The following is a 19286-nucleotide window of genomic DNA, read 5'->3' as shown; positions in this document are numbered from 1 at the left end:
ATTACAATAAATTACATTAGCTAACGCCTACACCTACCCCAACCCTAAACCTAACTCTACAATAATAACAAAAAAAATTTGCGTGACAAAAATTATGCGGTATTGAAGTGCGCATGCCCAGTGGAGGTACCTGTATCCTAGGTTATATGATTGGGTAAAGTTCCTCACGTGATCACCGTTTTTAGCAAGATGACAAAATGTTATTTATTTATAAATTTGAGACATCTGTACAAATGTATGTTTATTAATACATTAATTCCAGTCATTGTTAGCTCGCATATCACTAGAAATCCATATCAGCAATGTAAAACCAAAGTAAACTAATAGAAGGTGTGTGAAATGTAGTGGATTTCATTTAAAAAAATCTTTAGGAATTTTGTCATCACTTTTCTGTCACTAAAACCACAGCAAAGATCACTAGATTTTAAAGTTAGTTTACTATACTAATCAGTATTAGCCAGACCTGTTTTCAAAACTATCATAATCATTTAAAAAATAAACAACAATTCAAATCAATAAATACACCAGATTAAAGTGATTACAACGGATTTTTGAAATGTTATTCATTTACCTTAGTATTGACATACACTAACCAAAACACATAAAAATACACTTAGTATCAAATTAGATTTTATTTCATAGTACTTTTTTTTCACAAGATCATCTATAAAACTCTATAAAACAAAACAACAACAAAAAAACATGGTCTTTCACAGTAAAACTTTTTTTGCCATATTGTATGTTGTGACAAGGCGTTTGATAGAAAAAGGAGACAAAAGGCTTGAATCGCCCTCATCTCAAGTCTTCACTTTAGTCCATCAGATCAATAAATTATTGAATAAATAGAAGGGTGTCCGTGGTCAGGCCATCACACCTGGCTGGCAATCTCAGAGTCATCCTCATACATCATCTCTTGAGTCGTCACAATGACTCGCTTCTGGGAAACCTGGAATAACAAAACAAATCAACAAATAAGGTCACAACACCTTCATGGAGAAATCGTTTTCGCTAGTTTAACACTTAAGCTCTCCTTCACAAGCAGACTTAAGGTTTTGTATAGTCTTAATAGTAAACACAAGTAGGGAGTGACTGCACAATCAGCAGCTCTGTGGTGTTGACTGAAGGTGTGTCTCTAAAAATCCAGCAGGGGTTACACAACAGCTGTGACTTAAATCACAGAGTTCCCAGTAGTTCTTCCAACCAACCTTGATAGAGAATTAAATGACTCAGATGCCCAATATCTCCCCATGTATAGAGTCCCTGTGTAACACCATAAATTAACAGGGGGGAGATTTTAAACAGATATTGTATCCCGGCTTAAGATGTTGGAACGTCTCTCCCATCTGCTCCTGTGTTTGAAACACATGACTCTGTAAATCATTACAGACAACTGAAACATGATATGGGAATGAAGCAAATGTGTGTGTTCTAGGCAGTGCTGATATTCCCACATACAATCTAAATAAACATCAAAGAAATGATCCAAGACCACTGGCGGAGATGAGAAAGGACTGAATTAACCGATGTCTCACTCAATAGTGATGTACAAATAAAAACACCACAAAATCATGCACCTGAGTATTTGGATTGAGGTTACAGATTCCTGTGGTTGTCAGGAAGTTTCTAAATGAGTGAATGTGGTTTAGTACACAACCCAAGTTTATTAATTTTCTGTCTTTTAGGAATTTGGTCAACATCTCAAATTAATTCAGAAGGGAATTTTCAATCATTTGTAATGCCGACTTGCTGGTACATGTGCAGTGCATTACCCAAGTGTCCGATTGCACATTTTTAGCTTTGTGTAAATGCTTCTCTCTCAGCCCAGAAAAACAGATTTTTTTTCTTGTTTAAAATAGGTTCTGTTTGGGATTCATTTAAACAACAATCACAAAGGCATTCTACTAAATTTAAACACTAGGCTCCTGTGACTTACACATTTCATGGTATGTAATGAAGAAAAAACTTCACTAATCCATCAATTAGTACTGGTTTAGAGTGAACATTAGTAGGTCTTCAGGAATTACCCTTCTGGCATTTTAACAATAGGGCTGTTAGGTTGAGGTTGGATAGGTGACAGTCCATCATGTGCTCAGGTATTACTGCAACCTTATACACTATCAAATTCAATGTGGAAAAAAACAGGAGTAATGTCAGCTATTGGTTTCAGTTGGGAATACACCAGCTATTAAAATGATATTTACAGTCAAACAAAAGGTGCATTGGCCAAACACTTTATCTAGCAACAGATAATAAAGGAGGAAATGGGTTGGGTCGCTATCACAGTTTCCTTCCGTCCAATCAGGCCTTTGTCCCTGAGGAATGGAATGCTCACCTAGATATCAAGTTCACACGCTTTTAGCCACCATAAGCCTGAATGAAAGAGACGAAACAGCAGATCAACCTTGACTGCGTGTTTTCCCACCAGCTTGTTTGGTAATGGGAAACTTCCTGGCCATGTTTGGAATGGGAAAAATTTGTAGAAATGTTTCAACTTATTTACCATTATAGGAAAAAATTACAATGGTAGTCAACAGTGCCCCAGAACTGTTTGCTTTCCTACCTTCTTCAAAATATATTCTTCTGTGTTCAAAAGAACAAAGAAATGTATAAAGTAATTTTTCCTACTATGGTAGTCAACGGTGGCCAAGAACTGTTTGGTTACAAGCAAAAATCCAAATATCTTTCTCTGTGTTTATCAGAGCAAAGAAATTCATACAGATTTTGGAACAACTCGAAGGAGAGTAAATGATGAAAGAATTTTCATTTTTGGGTTAACTTTTCCTTTACGATAACACTTCACAATAATGCAATAGAAGACATAAAAGCAATATATTTTATTAGCATGTATTTATATTTGTTAATGTTAATGCCAATACAATTGTTCATGTGAGTTCATTATGCAATGTGCATTAACTAATGATAACAGTTACAACATTTGATTTCCAAAATGATAAATAAATGCTGCAGAAGTATTGTTCATTGTTAATTCATGTTAGCTAATGCATTAACTAATTGTTAACAAATACAACATGTTACTAAACACTAAGCACCTCAATTCATTGTGTTAAACGATCTGATAATGAAATAATCGAGAAGTCTTATAATTCCGTTGCTGTTCATTTAAAACAAGACAGGAAATTGTAATGTGCACATTGCATTCACCATTCATTTTTCTAAGGCCTTTTGCACCACAACCTGTTTTGCATATCTAAATATCTCCAGGCAAAAAAAAACTACACAAAATGACAATCATCATTTGGGTGCGGTTTGTTATTGTACCACTAATCTAATCCGAATCAAGAACTCTTTCGTACTGTAGCTCAACACCACACCTTGTTCTGGTAATGATCTCACTCTGACGAATCAGAGCATCAAGGAAACTGCACGTTCTCAGTAGCTATCCCTGTTTCTCAGACAGGCCCAGACAGCGCATACCTGCTTTTTCAGGAAATTCCTCCCCAACAGCTCGATACTCGACAGCAAGTCGATACAGCAGTTTTGGAATTTTATTTCCTTCTTTTTGGGAGTCAATGCATTTTCCACTCATTCGTTATAAGTGAAAGTGAAGAACAACTGTTTACCTGCTGTTCCTGGAACATGCGGTGCTGGGGAAGGGTAAGTGGAGACTCCTGTCCCGGCGCGTTTCGAATATGTAGCGCACCCTGTCTGTTCCGGTCCAGCGAGGACGGTCGAGGCGATTGGCGTTGGCTGCGCTGGTGCCATGATTTCAGTTCCTCTGACACCACCTGCCTGGGCAGGCCTCTGGTCGGGTGGTGAGGGCACTCTCGTAGCGATGGGGCCCGCGACAGTCTCACGTGGGCAGGCAACACCCTGCAACTTCTCTGCGGAGCCTCATTATAGTAGTACTCATAGTGGCCATTGGAATAAACAGGGGAAGGAGCCTGATGGCTCATGTATGACCTTCCGGTGTCCATATCTAAAGGATGGCCCCATCTGTCCTCTACGTACCCTCTGGGAAAACTAGGTGAGGACAGGTGCTGGTAGTTCTTGTAGAAGCTGGTGGGGGAATATCTCTGCGATACATGGTTGTCAGTGAGGCTACCGTATTGGTAGGCGTACTGGGGTTGGTAGGGCCACGGCAGCTCGCAGGGGTGCTCATGGCAGGGCGAGCTAGCGTACGATTGGACCGAGTGCTCAGAATTGCTGTCCTCAGAACTGGAGCAGTACATGGGGTTGCCTACGATTGATCTCATGGGGGAGTAATCTCGTGATGTCACGGCGAACTCTGTTAACCGTCTCCTGGGGCCTCTCGAGTGCCCGTGCTCACGGTCCAGATCATAAGGGGGCTCAGTGTTGGGAACTCTGCAAAATTAAAAATAGACCAATTTGTCAATGGTTTGCTCTTAATATCCAAAAACACAACTACAGATAAATCACGTGACAGTTGAAGAAGGTTTGTGAGCGAATCAGAAGCAGACCTGAGCGATTGTCCCCTGCGCAGGTGCATCTCAGGAGTGGAGGGTGCGCTGCAGGACTGTGTGTGTCTCAGGGCTGCGTGGGTGGGAATTTGTAACGGCATCCCAGCATCCACAAGACAAACCTCCAGAGGAGGCAATGTGGGGGTAACAGCGGGACTATGTGTTTGTGGAGAAAAAAACCAGCTGCTTAGACTATTTGTCTTTCAAATGTTTACAAACGTGTTTCCTCCTAACATACTAATGTGACAACAATACATACTGTATGCCCTATAAATCAAGTTGGAACAGAACTACAAAAGAGGAGGTGTGGTCAAACCCACCCTAAAATTACTATGTGCTGTCTTGATGACTAGTTGTGAAAAAGTAGCTTTTAAAAGGTCAAGGCTTACATGATTTTCACGATATACACCACCAGTCAAAGTCTGGACAAAACTTCATTATTATTCATTTAAAACTTACATCAATCTTAAATTTCAGCTTTTTTAGAGCATGACAGACTGACAACATAACTTCAGTCGAGTGTGTTCACGCCTTTGACTGGCAGTGTATGATTAAAAAGATAAACATACCTGGATGTGGTGCTGCTAGAGTGAGATCTTTTCTGTTTCTGATAGGGCCGGTCCAGACTCGACTCCGTCCATGGAGAGTTTTGAATGGGGGCAGGGTCATAATCTACTGTTGGACTATGGCAGAGGTGCAGGTTCTCCAATGACTGCGGTGGGGTCTGGTGGATTATGACCTCAGGGGGCCGGTAAGAGGGAGTTGTAGGTATATGAAGAGGGGAATGAAAGCTGTTTAGGGGTGGAGGGTGAGGGTCTACTGCTGGAGCGGGAAGCTCGGAGGAATGCTGGGAACACTGACTCGCAAGCTCCTCTGAAATATAGATGAGAGATTCTTAATACAGAGTATTAATACATGGACAGTTGACATAACACTGACCTAGTGTAACAGATGCTTAACCATTAAAAACATTGTTCATTTAAATGGTGCTGTAATGTAAAAAAAGTTCAAGAATTAATAGTGTAAATATTCAATGTAGTCTCTCAATTAGTAGGAACTTACAACTACAATGAAAGCAAGTATCAAAATGAAAATAAAAAATGACATTTTCAAAAAATAAAAATACAACAGGTCTACATGAAAAATAGTTTTACATAGCAAGACGCTGCTGTTACTTATCTTAAAAAACAGTCACAATAGTCAACTTTCACTTACCCTCATCGAGCACAGCTGAGTCTGACAATGAGCTATCATCTGAAGTGCCTTGATAAACAGATAGAACACAGATTGAAAAAACATATAACGCAAATAAAACATACACATAACATAATCTTGATGATAAAAGGCCACTGTTGAATGTTGGAGTTTTTTACTATTTGTTGGGACAATGCGAACCAGCCTTAAAGGGATAACTCGCCCAAAAAATTCTTTTAAAAACAATTTATCCTTGTGTCACTCCAAACCTGAATTTATTTCTTCGGCAGAACACAAAAGAAAATAATTTAACAACGTTGGTGACCAAACAATTTGGGGCCCCATTGACTTTCATTGTATAGACACAAAACCGCCAAGACACTTCTCAAAATGTCTTCATTTGTGTTCCACAGAAGAAAGAATCATATACATGTTTTGAATGACATGAGGGTGAATAAATGATGACAGAATATTTCTTTTTGGGTGAACTGTCCCTTTAAAAAACTCTCCCTCAATGTTCTCACCTTTTTGTGCAATCATGCCAGGGCGCGGTGAAGATCGGCTGCGTTCCAGTTGCAACCTGAACACGGCTTCCTGCAGATCTTTGAGTTTCTTTTCCTCATGCTGGTACTGCTGCAGACGGCTTCTCTTTACCGCCTTGCTGAGATGTTCCTCCTGACACAGCCTCTGAGCCGCCACGTATATCTGCTGCTGCAGAGCCAGACCAGTTTCAACAGAGCTCAGCTCAGAGTCCTGGACATCAAACATTCATATCAACCTGATTGATCTTTTAATGTCTAAGGACTTTAAATGCTTATCCAGATCTGTATTAGGTTAGGGAACGGGTTGCTTTTGTCAATGAGGGCCTTTACCTCAGCTCTCTGTAAAAAGCTCGGCTCGTCTAGTTTGAAAGCAGCCCCGATGCGCCGACGAATCTTAGGTGGCTTTTCTCCAGGTAATAGCGGATAGTCAGAGGACAAATGACCTGTGAGCTCCTGAAAAACAAATTTGTAACTGAACATGGAAAACATTTTGGACATCTGAAGTCAAGCACATGTATAATTTGTCAGTATAATAGCAAAAAATGCTATAATTAAGTAATAAAAAAAATCAGTGTCCATGTCCCAGACAAGTTATCACGAACAGGTCCTTCTCCAGAATTCCTGTTTTTCCAGTGCAAAACCTTTCAACAAGTCGAGACAAGTTACGGATTTCAACCGCTACATTATGCAAGACTGTTGTTTCAAAGGGCCACTTCTTCCTTAAGCTCCTCCAACAGCCCAACCTGCCAAACTAAACCTGCTATCCATCTTCTCAAAATCCACGCCAGCATACGTTCGAATACAACTGGAGACAAAAACCGCATGCCCACAGCTCTTTCATGAGACACAATAGGGGCGACAACTTTCATAAACCAATGATACACACTCAGTACCCTGCCGTGATTTCAGACCTATTGTGACATGAAAGTGTCATCAGAGACACCTGGACAAGCCCCAGCAGGTGAATCCGACAGGAAACGATGATGCATTTTTGTGACCTAATGTCTTGTGGGACAAATACAATAGAAAGCCTCTGGGTCTGAACGTGATGGTGAGTGATAGGACAGAGCTGGAGAGGCCTGGTCGCTTTCAAAGGTCACTATTTTGATTTAGTTTTCCATCAAAACATGATGGTATCGGCCTACAGTGGCAGTCCCCTTTAATTTCCTAATCGCCATGAACGTCTTATCTTAGGACTGTTCTATGTTTATGCATTCGTGAGAGCAAATGGTGACTCACAGCCTCTCTGATACAGAGTTTCTTGAGCTCCAGTAGGCACAACTTCAGTCTGTCCTCCAGAGACTGCTGCTTCAGTTTCATGACCCGAGTGTGATGGGTCACATCCTTTATCACTGTGGTGGGGCTGTCAGGACCTATAACACAAGAAAACATCCTTAGATGAAGAGATTCAAGATGACGGCAGAAAATATACATGTATAGCAAAACAGTATATCATTAATAAACATAGTACAGTTAGTATAAATAACATCACTCTGTATATCACAGCTTTCCTTCCGAAACCTTGTATCTCCATTTTTTATGATTTTTATTTTTTTGCCATAAATCATTATTATTAGTCACATTTTATGTTTGTCATTGGGTTTTGCAAATATCTAACTAATAAAAAGCATTAAAAAGTGCTTGTCAACTTTGACAACACAATATTAAATCGCTTAAAATGTACAGTGCTTTTTCCATTTCCTGAAAAACTGTGAATTTGGACATACAAGGTTTAGGAAGGACAGCAACAATATGAGCTGTATTTGTTATTTTTACCAAAACTATATCATAACTACAATACAAATGGAGTAAATTACAAATGAAGAGTTTATCTGCAAAAACCGATGATAAAAACAGATACAATTTTCAATATGTTTCATGTTTTGTACAGCTAACTTAAGCAATAAAACATAATAAAAACATAACACAATAAACAAAACACAATATTTAAAAAGAGAAATGTATCTGTTTTGCATATAAACTCTTCAAATACAGTATCAGTATGATATAAAAAAATCCAATGGTGCTGGTTCATAATCTGTTTAAACAGATTCACTTAATTTATAAATCCTTTACACAGCATTTTTAAAAATTGAATGTAAACTTTCAGGAAACTAATACTTACTAGTACTACAGAACTGTGATATGATCTAAAATGAAACTAAAGGTGACGACTTGTGGTTTCCGTCACAGACAACGGCTACAGGAGCGACAACAAAAGACTTATTGTCTTTGATTAGAAATGATGAGAAATATTCTTTTTGAATATTAGGTAAATGCCTCCGGCGTTTCCGGAGGTATTATCTACAAAATTCTTTTACACACATTTTCAATTAATGCTGTGACAGCACACAAAGTGATCAATGACAAAAAAATTCAACTTCACAGGAAGAAACGGATTTATAAAGTCTAGATTTTAGTGTGAAAAACAGACGGGGCATAGTTGCTTTTAATGTGCGAGTAAGAATGCTGCAAGCAATCCTATTGGCTTTTTCGAAACCTGCTTTATTGTGGTTGTTTCCGATTAAACTGTTACACCCTTGAAGGTGTAGTACATGAATCATACATTTACAAATGAGCCTATTCTATGAAATGCTATAATTATTGTTTTGGGACGATATTTGCAAACCAAAAAGATCTGTAAGTGTTTTAAACAATTTAATACAAATTAAATCCACCCTTATATCAGTAATAACAAATATTGTGAGATCATAACGACCCCGACTACGTATACGTGTAAGATAATGTTGTGTGCAATGTGTTGCTGTGTACACAAGCTGTATTGAGCTGAAGTTGAACATACCAGAATGCAGAATAACCCCACTATCAGTGTCGCTGATCTCCTCTTTGCCTTCCATATCAGCTGGTCAAGTGGTCTTAGAAGACTTGGTTTGCTCTTGCTCCACTATTTCCTACAAAGTGAACACAACATCTATTACACTCACATACATTCAGCAGAGAACAAAACCAGTCTCGTGGAAGCACTTAGCCCCTCAGCCGTAAAGGGTCTCCTGACCCAAAGCCACAGGGGTCACAGAAGACTCCAGGAGACTAAATCTAGCAAACAATAGTTTTCACAAGGCTACTAAAAAATCTGTCTAACTACGCCTGTCAGCTATGCAGTGTCAGCAGGGGCTTAGGGCGAGGTTTAACTAAGAGGGCATTCACGTTAGTACTGTGTCCAGCTGTATCTGAAAAATGTCCATTTTCCAGGAGAAACAAGGGTGTGCTGTGCTTAGGTTACAACACTGGAATGCTCCCAACACAAGAGGTTAATAAAGAGGCCTGACATGCTCTATTGCATTTACATGTGATGAATTAACCTTGATGCAGTTTTAAAGAGATAGTTTACCCAAAAATCGACATTCTTTTATCATTTACTCACCTTCATGTCATTCCAAACTTGTATGACTTTCTGTCTTCTGCAGAACACAAAAGAAGATATTTTGAATAAAGTTGGCCCCTATTGACTTTCATTGTAAGGATACAAATGACAAAACCATCTCTAAATATCTTTTTTTGTGTGTTCTATAGAAGAGTCATATTCCTATTCTGATCGACACAAGGGTGAAATTATGACAACATTTTTATTTTTGGGTGAACTGTCCCTTTAAGACACTACCTTTGGGGAGTTAAAATACATTTTGAAAGCTATATGTGTACACTCCATTCTATAAAATCAACAGTTGTGAATAAAATGATCACGATTATGACTAATCACCATGTGCAATCATGACTACATCTTTACTGTTATACCTTTATGCGGTTATGCCCAGAAATGAAAATTCTGCATCATTTACTCACCTTCTAGTTGTTCAAAATCTGTATAAATTTCTTTGTTCTGATGAACACAGAGAAAGATATTTGGAAGAATGCTTATAAACAGACAGATACCCCCCCATTGACTACCATAGTAGGAAAAAATACAATGGTAGTCAAAAGTGCCCCAGAACTGCTGTCCTACATTCTTCAAAATGTCTTCTTTTGTGTTCAACAGTCTATGGGAGTCAATGAGGGACAAGATCTGTTTGGTTATAAGCATTCTTCCAAATATTTTTTCTCTGTGTTCATCAGAACAAAGAAATGTATACAGATTTGGAACAACTCGAAAGTGAGTAAATGATGACAGAATTTTCATTTTTGGGTGAAGTTGAGATTGAGATCCAGACTCCCATTTCCCCATCCTAACAATGTAATGTAATTTCTTTACTTATTATATCCATAATAGCTCAAAACAATGACACAGATTGTCTCTAAATGTTTTGTGGGATTTTTTAACGGTGTTATTACAACATGTGACAATGCAGTCATGCTAAATTCCATTTCATTGGCAGCTTGTGACAAATATGTTCTGCGGCGTACATCTCTGACAAATCCTCAGTCTCAACAGCTTCCTGTCTGCCAAAATGAAGTGTTATTCTACGTCATGATGATGACACCATTTGAGTAAGCTGTGAATATCTATGGCTGGGACAATGATTAACAGATGTTAGATATTAGATCTATCACTGTCAGATTAGTGAATGTGGATTACAGCTGTGCCTTTATTACTCTGAAACTGTGACTGTACTACACTCTCCCACTGACACTTACAAGTATACAATTTAACACAAGTAATCCAATTATACACAAATCCCTAACCAATACTGTGAAATAACTATTCTCATAAATGATAATACATTATTATTCTATTATTCATTATCCTGTTATAATAGAATAAATAACAGGCTATGCTAAATTGTTAAGGGTTAACACACTAATGTTTAGCAAACACAGAACTAAAACACCAAACTACCCAAAATTTAGCACAAAAAGATGTTGACAGTTTATGAAGCTAAAGACCAAAAACTTCACCTAACAATAAACATGAGCTGTGAGTAGCTCAAGAGCAATTTATAATCTAAACATAGACATCCTTAAAAGACGCACAAATAAGAACCAAACAGGTTAAAATAAATCAACAGAAAGTAAGACAAAGTCGTCATCAAAAGATACTTACATATCGGGAAAAAAAACAATGATTCTCTCTCAAACACGAGTTTATGTATATCCTGTAAAGTGAATCAGTTGACTTCCATGCGATGTCTAGCTCACTCCACACAGCTGTCTGACGCTGAATATGTGCCGGTCTGAGCTCGCGCTGTGTAATGAACCCGGGCGCGACCTGTGCAATGTGCATACCTGCGCGCGCGCACGCAACGCTGTCCGTCGCTCACAGTCCGTCGCTGATCCTTCCTCAAGGAAACACTTGTAGCGACTTGACAAAGCTTTGAGCATAAACTCTTCACGTTGACTTTCTTATCAGCTCATTCACTTACTAGTACATAGAAATTGTACATAGGCTACAAGTTGCAAACAGATGCTGTTGTGCAACCAATTCTGTGACGCAACACAAACACGTAAATCATATAAAATAAACAGTGCACTATAAAAAAGCTATAAAATGTTTTATATTTATACAAAGCTACCACACTAATACAATAAAAATGCTATAAAATGTTGTTTATTTATTTTATACAAAGCTAACCATCTGGTTTTGTTCAAGGATGCAAAACTGATAAAGTCCTAATGCCCTCTCCTGGAGCACACATTCTTTGCACATGCTTTGCACATTTAACATTTCAGATCTAAATATTCAAGCTACCTATAAGAGCATGCATAGCCATTCATAACATGGTGTCAGATAAACCATTCAATCCTAACAAATAACACAAAACATCAACCAACAAACAAATCCCATTTTTAAGTAATGTACAATGTTTTGCATTACTGTACAAATCCTTGTACAGTAATGCAAATGCTGTTGTCATGGATACATTAGCCTTTAGTTAAGCATGGTATAGATGGCTATTCCACCCTGACATCCAGACCCTTAAAAAAACCCACACACACAAAGTAACAGTTCTTCAGAATCGTGCTGGAGACGCTGCACCTGCTGTTTCATGCACCGCTTGCATGCATTCAAGATTCTTCTCCTCACACTGGCTCTCCAAGAATGCCAGTTAAATGCCTATAGGAGCCACCACAGTTCCCAGACAGAATACTATCACCTAACAAATAGCCAAGGAAACATGACTGTTGCTGGAGCATGCCAGTATCTGATTTTACAACCAGTATCTGCCAAAATCACTGTTCTACATACTGTACAAGTATGTGTGAAAGTACAGTCTGCTTTCAGTTTTAAAAGAACGAAGTTTTGAAGGATCCGAGTATGGTGCAAATTTAACCAAGTTATAAACAAAAACCCACCAATTTCAGGACCCTTATAAAAATCAACAATTGTTTATAGTAGAAGTAAATAACCATGTTTTTTGGCATATTGGTTATCATTTGTATACCTATGGTTGTACTACCAATGGCTTTAGTTTAACTATAGTGACCACGTCTATTTGTAGTGGTTCATTTTCATACTGATAAGAAAAAACGTCTGGTCTTGCCTAACAAAGCATGGGCTGGTCTCCACAAACACTGAACCAACTCTGAACTGACCAGATTTAGCTACAGGACATTTTTGCAGGAAGTAACTGAGTTTTCTGGATTATGTTATTTGTGTGTTAAAAACATCACTGAGATTTCCCTATAGGAGCTAGGCCTTACACTGCCAATTTAGCCTATTCAGACAGGCTATGTTAACCACAGCCCATACTGAGTTGGAAACATTCCTAGAACTACATTAAGCACAGTATATAAATGCAGCATTCATGATTTTGATAAAAAAAAATGGCTAATTAGAGCTGTTCATATACCAACTGGGGTGAATAAACCACAACCTGCTATCAAATCTCTTAAAGGAAGTAAACCCACTACCAGTCCTTTGCTTTCAAACAGGGTTTCTCGGGTCATGTGAACTCCAAAACCAAAGTTATGCATTGGTAGCTCAGTCTAAAAATGACAGCAAGGGCAGAGGTAGGTCACAAATCTAAACCAACAAACCGATGAAGACAGTTTTGAGAGGATAAAGGAAATGTTTAGCTTGCGCTACATCCACTAGATTTCCATGGGATTAGCTATGTGAATGCAAGAGGTTCCTGTCGACAAATTGAAGATGATATTCTACCGGAGCCTGTAGATTCATATCTGTCCTCTTCCCTGGAATGTGGGATTAGCTGCTTGCATGGGAGCCGGAGAGGGTTTTATTACTGTGGGGATCTCCCCTATCCAGCTCATTCAGACGGTGAGCTCAAGCACACTGGGAAAACCGGTGAACTGTGACGGTTGCATATTAGCCTTTACTTAGGACCTGTTCACACAACATGCACAAAGTGAAGTATAGTGAAAACAGCTGTAACCCAACTGGTATAGCATGGGATGAATCCCAGAAAATATACTGATAAAATGTTTATCTTAAAGGGATAGTTCAGCCAAAAATGAAAATTATGTCATCATTTACTCACCCTCAAGTTGTTCCAAACTTGTATAAATGTCTTTGTTCTGCTGAACACAAAGGAAGATATTTAGAAGAATGTCAGTAACCAAACAGATCTCATCCCCCATTTACTGCCATAGTAGGGAAAATAAATACTATGGTCGTCAATGGGGGATGAGATCGGTTTGGTTACTGACATTCTTCCTAATATCTTTCTTTATGTTCAGCAGAACAACAAAGTTTATACAGGTTTGGAACAATCTGAGGGTGAGTAAATGATGACAGAATTGTCATTTTTGGGTGAACTATCCCTTTAACTGCAGTGTAATGGCTTTGGATAAAAAGCTATCTTTAACCCTAAAGAACTATTATGAGTAGCCTGAGGAATAGGAAGTCTCATAAACTTTGTTGTTTACACCACTGTCAGTAATTAGTGACTTGTAATTACTCCTAGTATCCATCATAAGACACAAAATTACAGATCTGGTGGATGAGACCGAGAGGATCTCTGAGGCACCACACCCCAGCGTTTGGTACTTGTGTGGCCATGGGTCTCCTCATGGAAAGAGGATGTGAAGTGAAAATTGATTTCAAACGAGCCAAAGCACAGATGTATTCTCTGTTGTGGACTGAAATGTCTCCTCTGGCTTTAATTCTACCACCGGCTCTGCAGCGCAGCATGAATTCCTCAGGCGGCAAGACTCCGGAGTATTTACTCTCTGTAAGTTCATTATTACTGCAGCAAGACACAGCGGATATAACAGACCTCACAGAGGCAGGCTTAACCCGCTGGGGTGGTATTTTTCTGTTAGGGGAAAGTGGTTTGTGGTTACCTCACACATGCTAAATATAACATTATAATAACCAAGTAGTGAAATAATAATAACAAAAGGAACACAGAAGACTGAGGTGAGCACTACACAATTATTTGAGCAACTTATTAAATGTAAATTCAGATACACTTTGGAATCACAGTGGAAAATTATAAGCACATTCACCATGATCACAAAGACACATTTTATTTTATATTCCTCATGAAAACAATCCATTGTTTTCATCTACTCTTCTACATTCGAGAGGAAGTGCTATGTTTCTTAGAAATATGAATGTTATGGTTTTATTACCGCTTTAGTCTGTTCCCGTTTAGTCTGTTTAATCACCACAGAGAACAGTTAACCGATTTTTGACATATACAACTGTTTCAAAGAAATCGAATTTTCATATAAAGATTAAAGAATAACGATCTGACCAGCTCCTTCTGGAGTTGAGGAGGTTAAATGTATTTGGCTCCTGAATGTCACTGCAGATGAACCCCAAACATGAAGCTGGATGTAGAAACTTGCATATCCAGAAACTGAATTTATCATTTACAAATGACACATTTTTTCTAGTGCAAGGGAGCCAGCATTTAGGGAAGTTAAACTTATGGTGCGTTGACATTTGACCCAGGATGTCATTTGAAACCATTCAAAATAAGAATAAAAAAGTATTACAAATAAAAAGATTTTGAATCAAATTGAAAAGACAATGTGTTGCCACACAAGTGGACGAAATTGAAATGTCACTTCAGTGCCTGTCATTAAAAAAGGCCATATCCACAGGTGCTAATGAGGGCCTTAAAACTGTGCTGTCAACAGCACACAAAACACACACGCTGTTTGGCTCCGCTTTGGCCGACCCTGGCTATGAACCAACAAAGCCACAGATTCCAGAGCTATTCAAATTCACTGGTGTGCACACCTCCCTCTGATGCCTGCCCACTCAAATCACTCTTGATGCACTGGGGAAAACTGGCCACTGCACACAATTTACATGAGGAATAAAGACTACCGGACAATGAAATGTAGATTTTACTGTATTCATTTAAGTACAAGCTTGAGGTTGGTTAGATAAGATCAATTACTGATCTCTATTTTATCATTCATCTAACCTAACCACAATTGAAGAAATCAGTGTTTGAATAAATGAATGGCGTGTAAAATAATATCCCCCTTTTCACAGTGACACAAAGTAATCGTGTGATTCTCACGCTTTCAGATGAATACCTGTGCAAGTTTCATTCCTCCTTGAGCTTTATAACTTCTCTACACACTCCACACAACACAACTGTACTTCCATATGCATTACAATCACAAGTGCTGACTTTTTTCTGTAGTTTGTGGTAAACGATTAGCATAACAGACCTCAGCACAAATTGTAAATTATTGTCCAACTATAATAATTAAAGGCTAAAATTTTTTTACATGAAAAGTATGATGTGAATCAACGTATTAATAGTTTATTATTATTGCAGAACTCATGTAGCTATTCTTTTAAATACAGTGCTAAATTGTATTTGTTAAAAAAGTTAGAATCTGTTCTTTGCAGTCAACTATAGAGTTGTTTAAAAATAAGACTTGTGGGTTAATATTACTTGGTGCCGAACTAGTGTGCACGAGAGCTTTAGAACTAAGAAAAAACACGTATCTAATTCTTCGCTTTCTGTAACAATTTGAACAGTTGCTAAACTTTTTTAAGTAGCAGTGCTAAAAGCTCAGTTTTCATCTTGTGCTGTGTGCTCGTTTCGGCGATGTGAATGTGTATTCGTTTAAGAAAAAGAAAACATACCTCTTGTCTTCATAACAACTGGAAAACCCACGAAGAGTCGTCAAAGCTTTACGCAATGCATTATCACAGGATATTATTTATCCACGCTTTCTCCACCGCCGCAATCCAAATTGATGTAAGCGAGAGGCTAAAGAATGGGCGATACCACAGCACGAACGAAATAAGGTGTTGCTTCACACGTAGATTCTCAATCTCGGTTCCCACCCAAAAACGCACGTTTAAAGGAAATTCCTAATACAACACAGTCCATTTAAGATAATTGTGGGCTACCTATCTTTTGGGTTCCATACGTTTTACGCCAGGAGTTTTGTGAGAATTAACACCCATGTCCCCCATGTCACAATGGTACCTCCCTCACCCTTACAACTTTTTCGCAGTGCTGTGCTTAAACACATGCAGGGCAGCGAATACACTTCGGTTAGAGAATGTTGTATTTACCGACCTTATATCGTTTGCAAACGTCTGAAACATCGACAGTCCATACGATGGGAAATGGTCGCTTCTATCGATACATGCAAATTAGCCTCTTTTTAAAGAAAAGAGACGGTATACTGTTGTATGCCATTATGGGGCAGTGGGGTGCTGGTGTATTTTATTAACATATGAAAGGTTTACCTTAAAAAGACTCTCACAGTGAATGTCCAGGGCCCGGTTGCATACACTGCTTAGACTAGTCTTACAAGTTCGTCACCAAGTTAGTTTTTCTTCAAGACTGACTCTTGAAGACAAGTCAGTTCTTCAAGTCAGTTACATAAAAAGGTTGATTGGTCTTATTGATATATGAAAAGTAAGACCGATTAGTCCTAACTAATTGCTAGTCTGTGAGAATAGCTGTTCAGACACAGTCTTAATTTGGCAACAGTCTAAAACAGAAAATATGATAAGGGGTTGTAACACACAATACCGGTTCTCTGCAGTATCCGAATTGTATTTAAGGATTTTAAAATAAAAAGTCAGAACATCTATAACTGATAACAACGGGATCCATAACTTTCTATGCAGATTTATAAATAATCCATTCTGAGCAACACGCATCGTGTGTTCAAACGCTTACCGCTAGAGGTCAGCAGCAAGCAGCTAAAGTTTCTGCTCAAACCTAAATGAGAAACATTGATTCAACACAAAAGAGTTCATTTTTACAGCATAAACTGTGACGTGGGACTCAAAATGGGGTACATCTGTGTTTATCCAGGTGGGTCTAGGTTCCAGATAAATGTAATTAACAAATGTTTTTTATTAGAGACCTATTATCTGAATACGGCTGACAAATATACAATAAATTGTACCGTTAAAAAATAGAGTTGTTAAAGTGTTAATTATTCATGTTTTATATTAAATTTAATTATTAAAAAATTAAAGCGTTGATTATATATTTTATATTATTAATAGAATGGACAAACCATTTTTAGGGTAGTTGACAAATAAACCGTAGATGTGTGGTGTGACAGCAAACATTTAGAAAAATAAATCATAATGATGATCAATTTCTCTTATGCTATTTTGTATAATATTAATAATATAAAATAGCATATGATAAATTTATCTTCATTGTTATATTTTTCTAAATTTGCTGTCACACCATAGGACACATCTACGGTTTATTCGTCAACTACCCAAATAGTAAAATGGTTTGTCCATGGCTTGGGTATAAATCAGTAGTAATGTAAGGTTTTACACTGAGAAATGACGGAGGTATTCAAAATAAAGACCAAAGGGGGAGACAAAACATTACTTGTTAGTTTACAGCTCAAACTATTGGATGGAGAGTAATGCATTCAGCATTCGTTGACTATCATAAATATTTACAGATTATCAACATAGAATTTGGTAAATCTTGTGAAAATGGATACATTAGGCCACTACACTTTAATTTTTATTCTTCATAGAATCTGGAATCTAAAAACAATTTATTTATTTATTAATACAATTATTTATTAACACATTTATATTTGTTTTACAAACAAATGATACTTTAGAAAAAATTTAGTTATATATCAAATCTGTTACATATGTTTTAAACAATAACCTTATACAATAGGTGTGACTTTTCCACACATTATCCACAAAACCAGAGGTGTGAAAATTAGTAAAAAATGTGTGAATATTAGAGTTACACAGAGTTTATGTCGACGAATTAAGGCCTTCATCTTGACAAAAACCACAAAGTATTATTGATCATAATGGTGCGAAAAAGTGAATATGATCTTATCTGGTGACTCATTTGCACTATCCCACATTTGTCACACGTTTTGACACAGTTAAGTAATACTACAATGCTAATTTTAATAAATACATAAAGTCACCTATGCAGACAAATATAGACAACAATAAAATAAGCAGACAGACATCAATTCAGATGCAGATTTTAATCTTGTGCCAGCCTTTCAGTTCTACTCCTATTCTCAGATATGTGGGCAGTGAAAACGAGGAATGAGAAATTACTCACAATGAAAGCAAAAGCTTGTGCATGAGAATGCTTCTACAGTTACCATTCTCAGCAGGGTAAAACTGTGGTTGGACATGGTGGGTAAAGGCCGTTGTAAGACAAGCAAAGACACGAAAGAGAAAAAAAGAATATTGTCTTTGAACCGGCACGATGCTGTTGATGCTGATGCTCATGCTATGGAAGCAGTAGGCCTAACCAAAAACCTAAATCATGATTTATTTTCACACAAATGTGCCATACCTAAGCAACATTGAACGATTGAACTTTTAGAAACATCCCACTCAATTGCACAGACGTTGGCACTTGCTTGCGTGATATGTTGAGTTATCAACTTAAGACAGTGTCAGCAATCATTATCGCAAAATAAATCTATTAAGTTTTGTGCTACACCCACAACACCCAGACAGGTGTCATGCCAGTTTATTTTTCTGTATTTACTGTCTGGTCTACATCCTGCCACTCCACAGCAATTAACTAAATAAAAACTTTTTAAAAGTTAAAATTTATTTATTTAAAATTAAATTACCGTGCAGTGCTCTGTGAAACTGCAACCTAGAAATAGACACTAAGAAAATTTGAAAGAAAATGTAAACTAGAAATTAAAAAAATTGAAATGATTTAGATTAGACAAGATTGTGACCGTGTCAGAATTAAGTATTCCAGAGTGCTGTGTAATTTGGTTTCTGAAAGAT

General features: G+C 37.7%; 1 protein-coding gene across 4 annotated transcripts; it reads right to left on the bottom strand.

Annotated features, from left to right (window-relative positions):
• Positions 1-234: 234 nt before the first annotated feature.
• inavab (innate immunity activator b) lies at positions 235-16258 on the bottom strand. Of its 4 annotated transcripts, XM_057362471.1 has the most exons (11): positions 11175-11499; positions 9561-9597; positions 8979-9087; positions 7415-7548; positions 6506-6628; positions 6158-6386; positions 5655-5702; positions 5009-5312; positions 4440-4595; positions 3582-4323; positions 236-946 (listed from the first exon to the last, which is right to left on the bottom strand). In XM_057362471.1, exons 3-11 carry the CDS (start codon positions 9031-9033, stop codon positions 869-871), a joined length of 1869 nt encoding a protein of 622 aa, XP_057218454.1. In that variant the 5' UTR covers positions 9034-9087; positions 9561-9597; positions 11175-11499; the 3' UTR covers positions 236-868. The 4 variants fall into 4 exon arrangements, with proteins under 4 accessions (XP_057218457.1, XP_057218454.1, XP_057218455.1 ...); XM_057362474.1 differs by lacking the exon at positions 9561-9597 and having other exon boundaries at positions 235-946; positions 6158-6344; XM_057362472.1 differs by lacking the exons at positions 9561-9597; positions 11175-11499 and adding an exon at positions 16149-16258.
• Positions 16259-19286: the final 3028 nt, after the last annotated feature.

Source organism: Triplophysa rosa, linkage group LG20 (assembly GCF_024868665.1).
Source record: "Triplophysa rosa linkage group LG20, Trosa_1v2, whole genome shotgun sequence".
NCBI classification, from domain to species: Eukaryota; Metazoa; Chordata; class Actinopteri; order Cypriniformes; family Nemacheilidae; genus Triplophysa; species Triplophysa rosa.
Note: the sequence above shows the minus strand (reverse complement) of the source record. Positions and strands in the feature narration are given on the sequence as shown.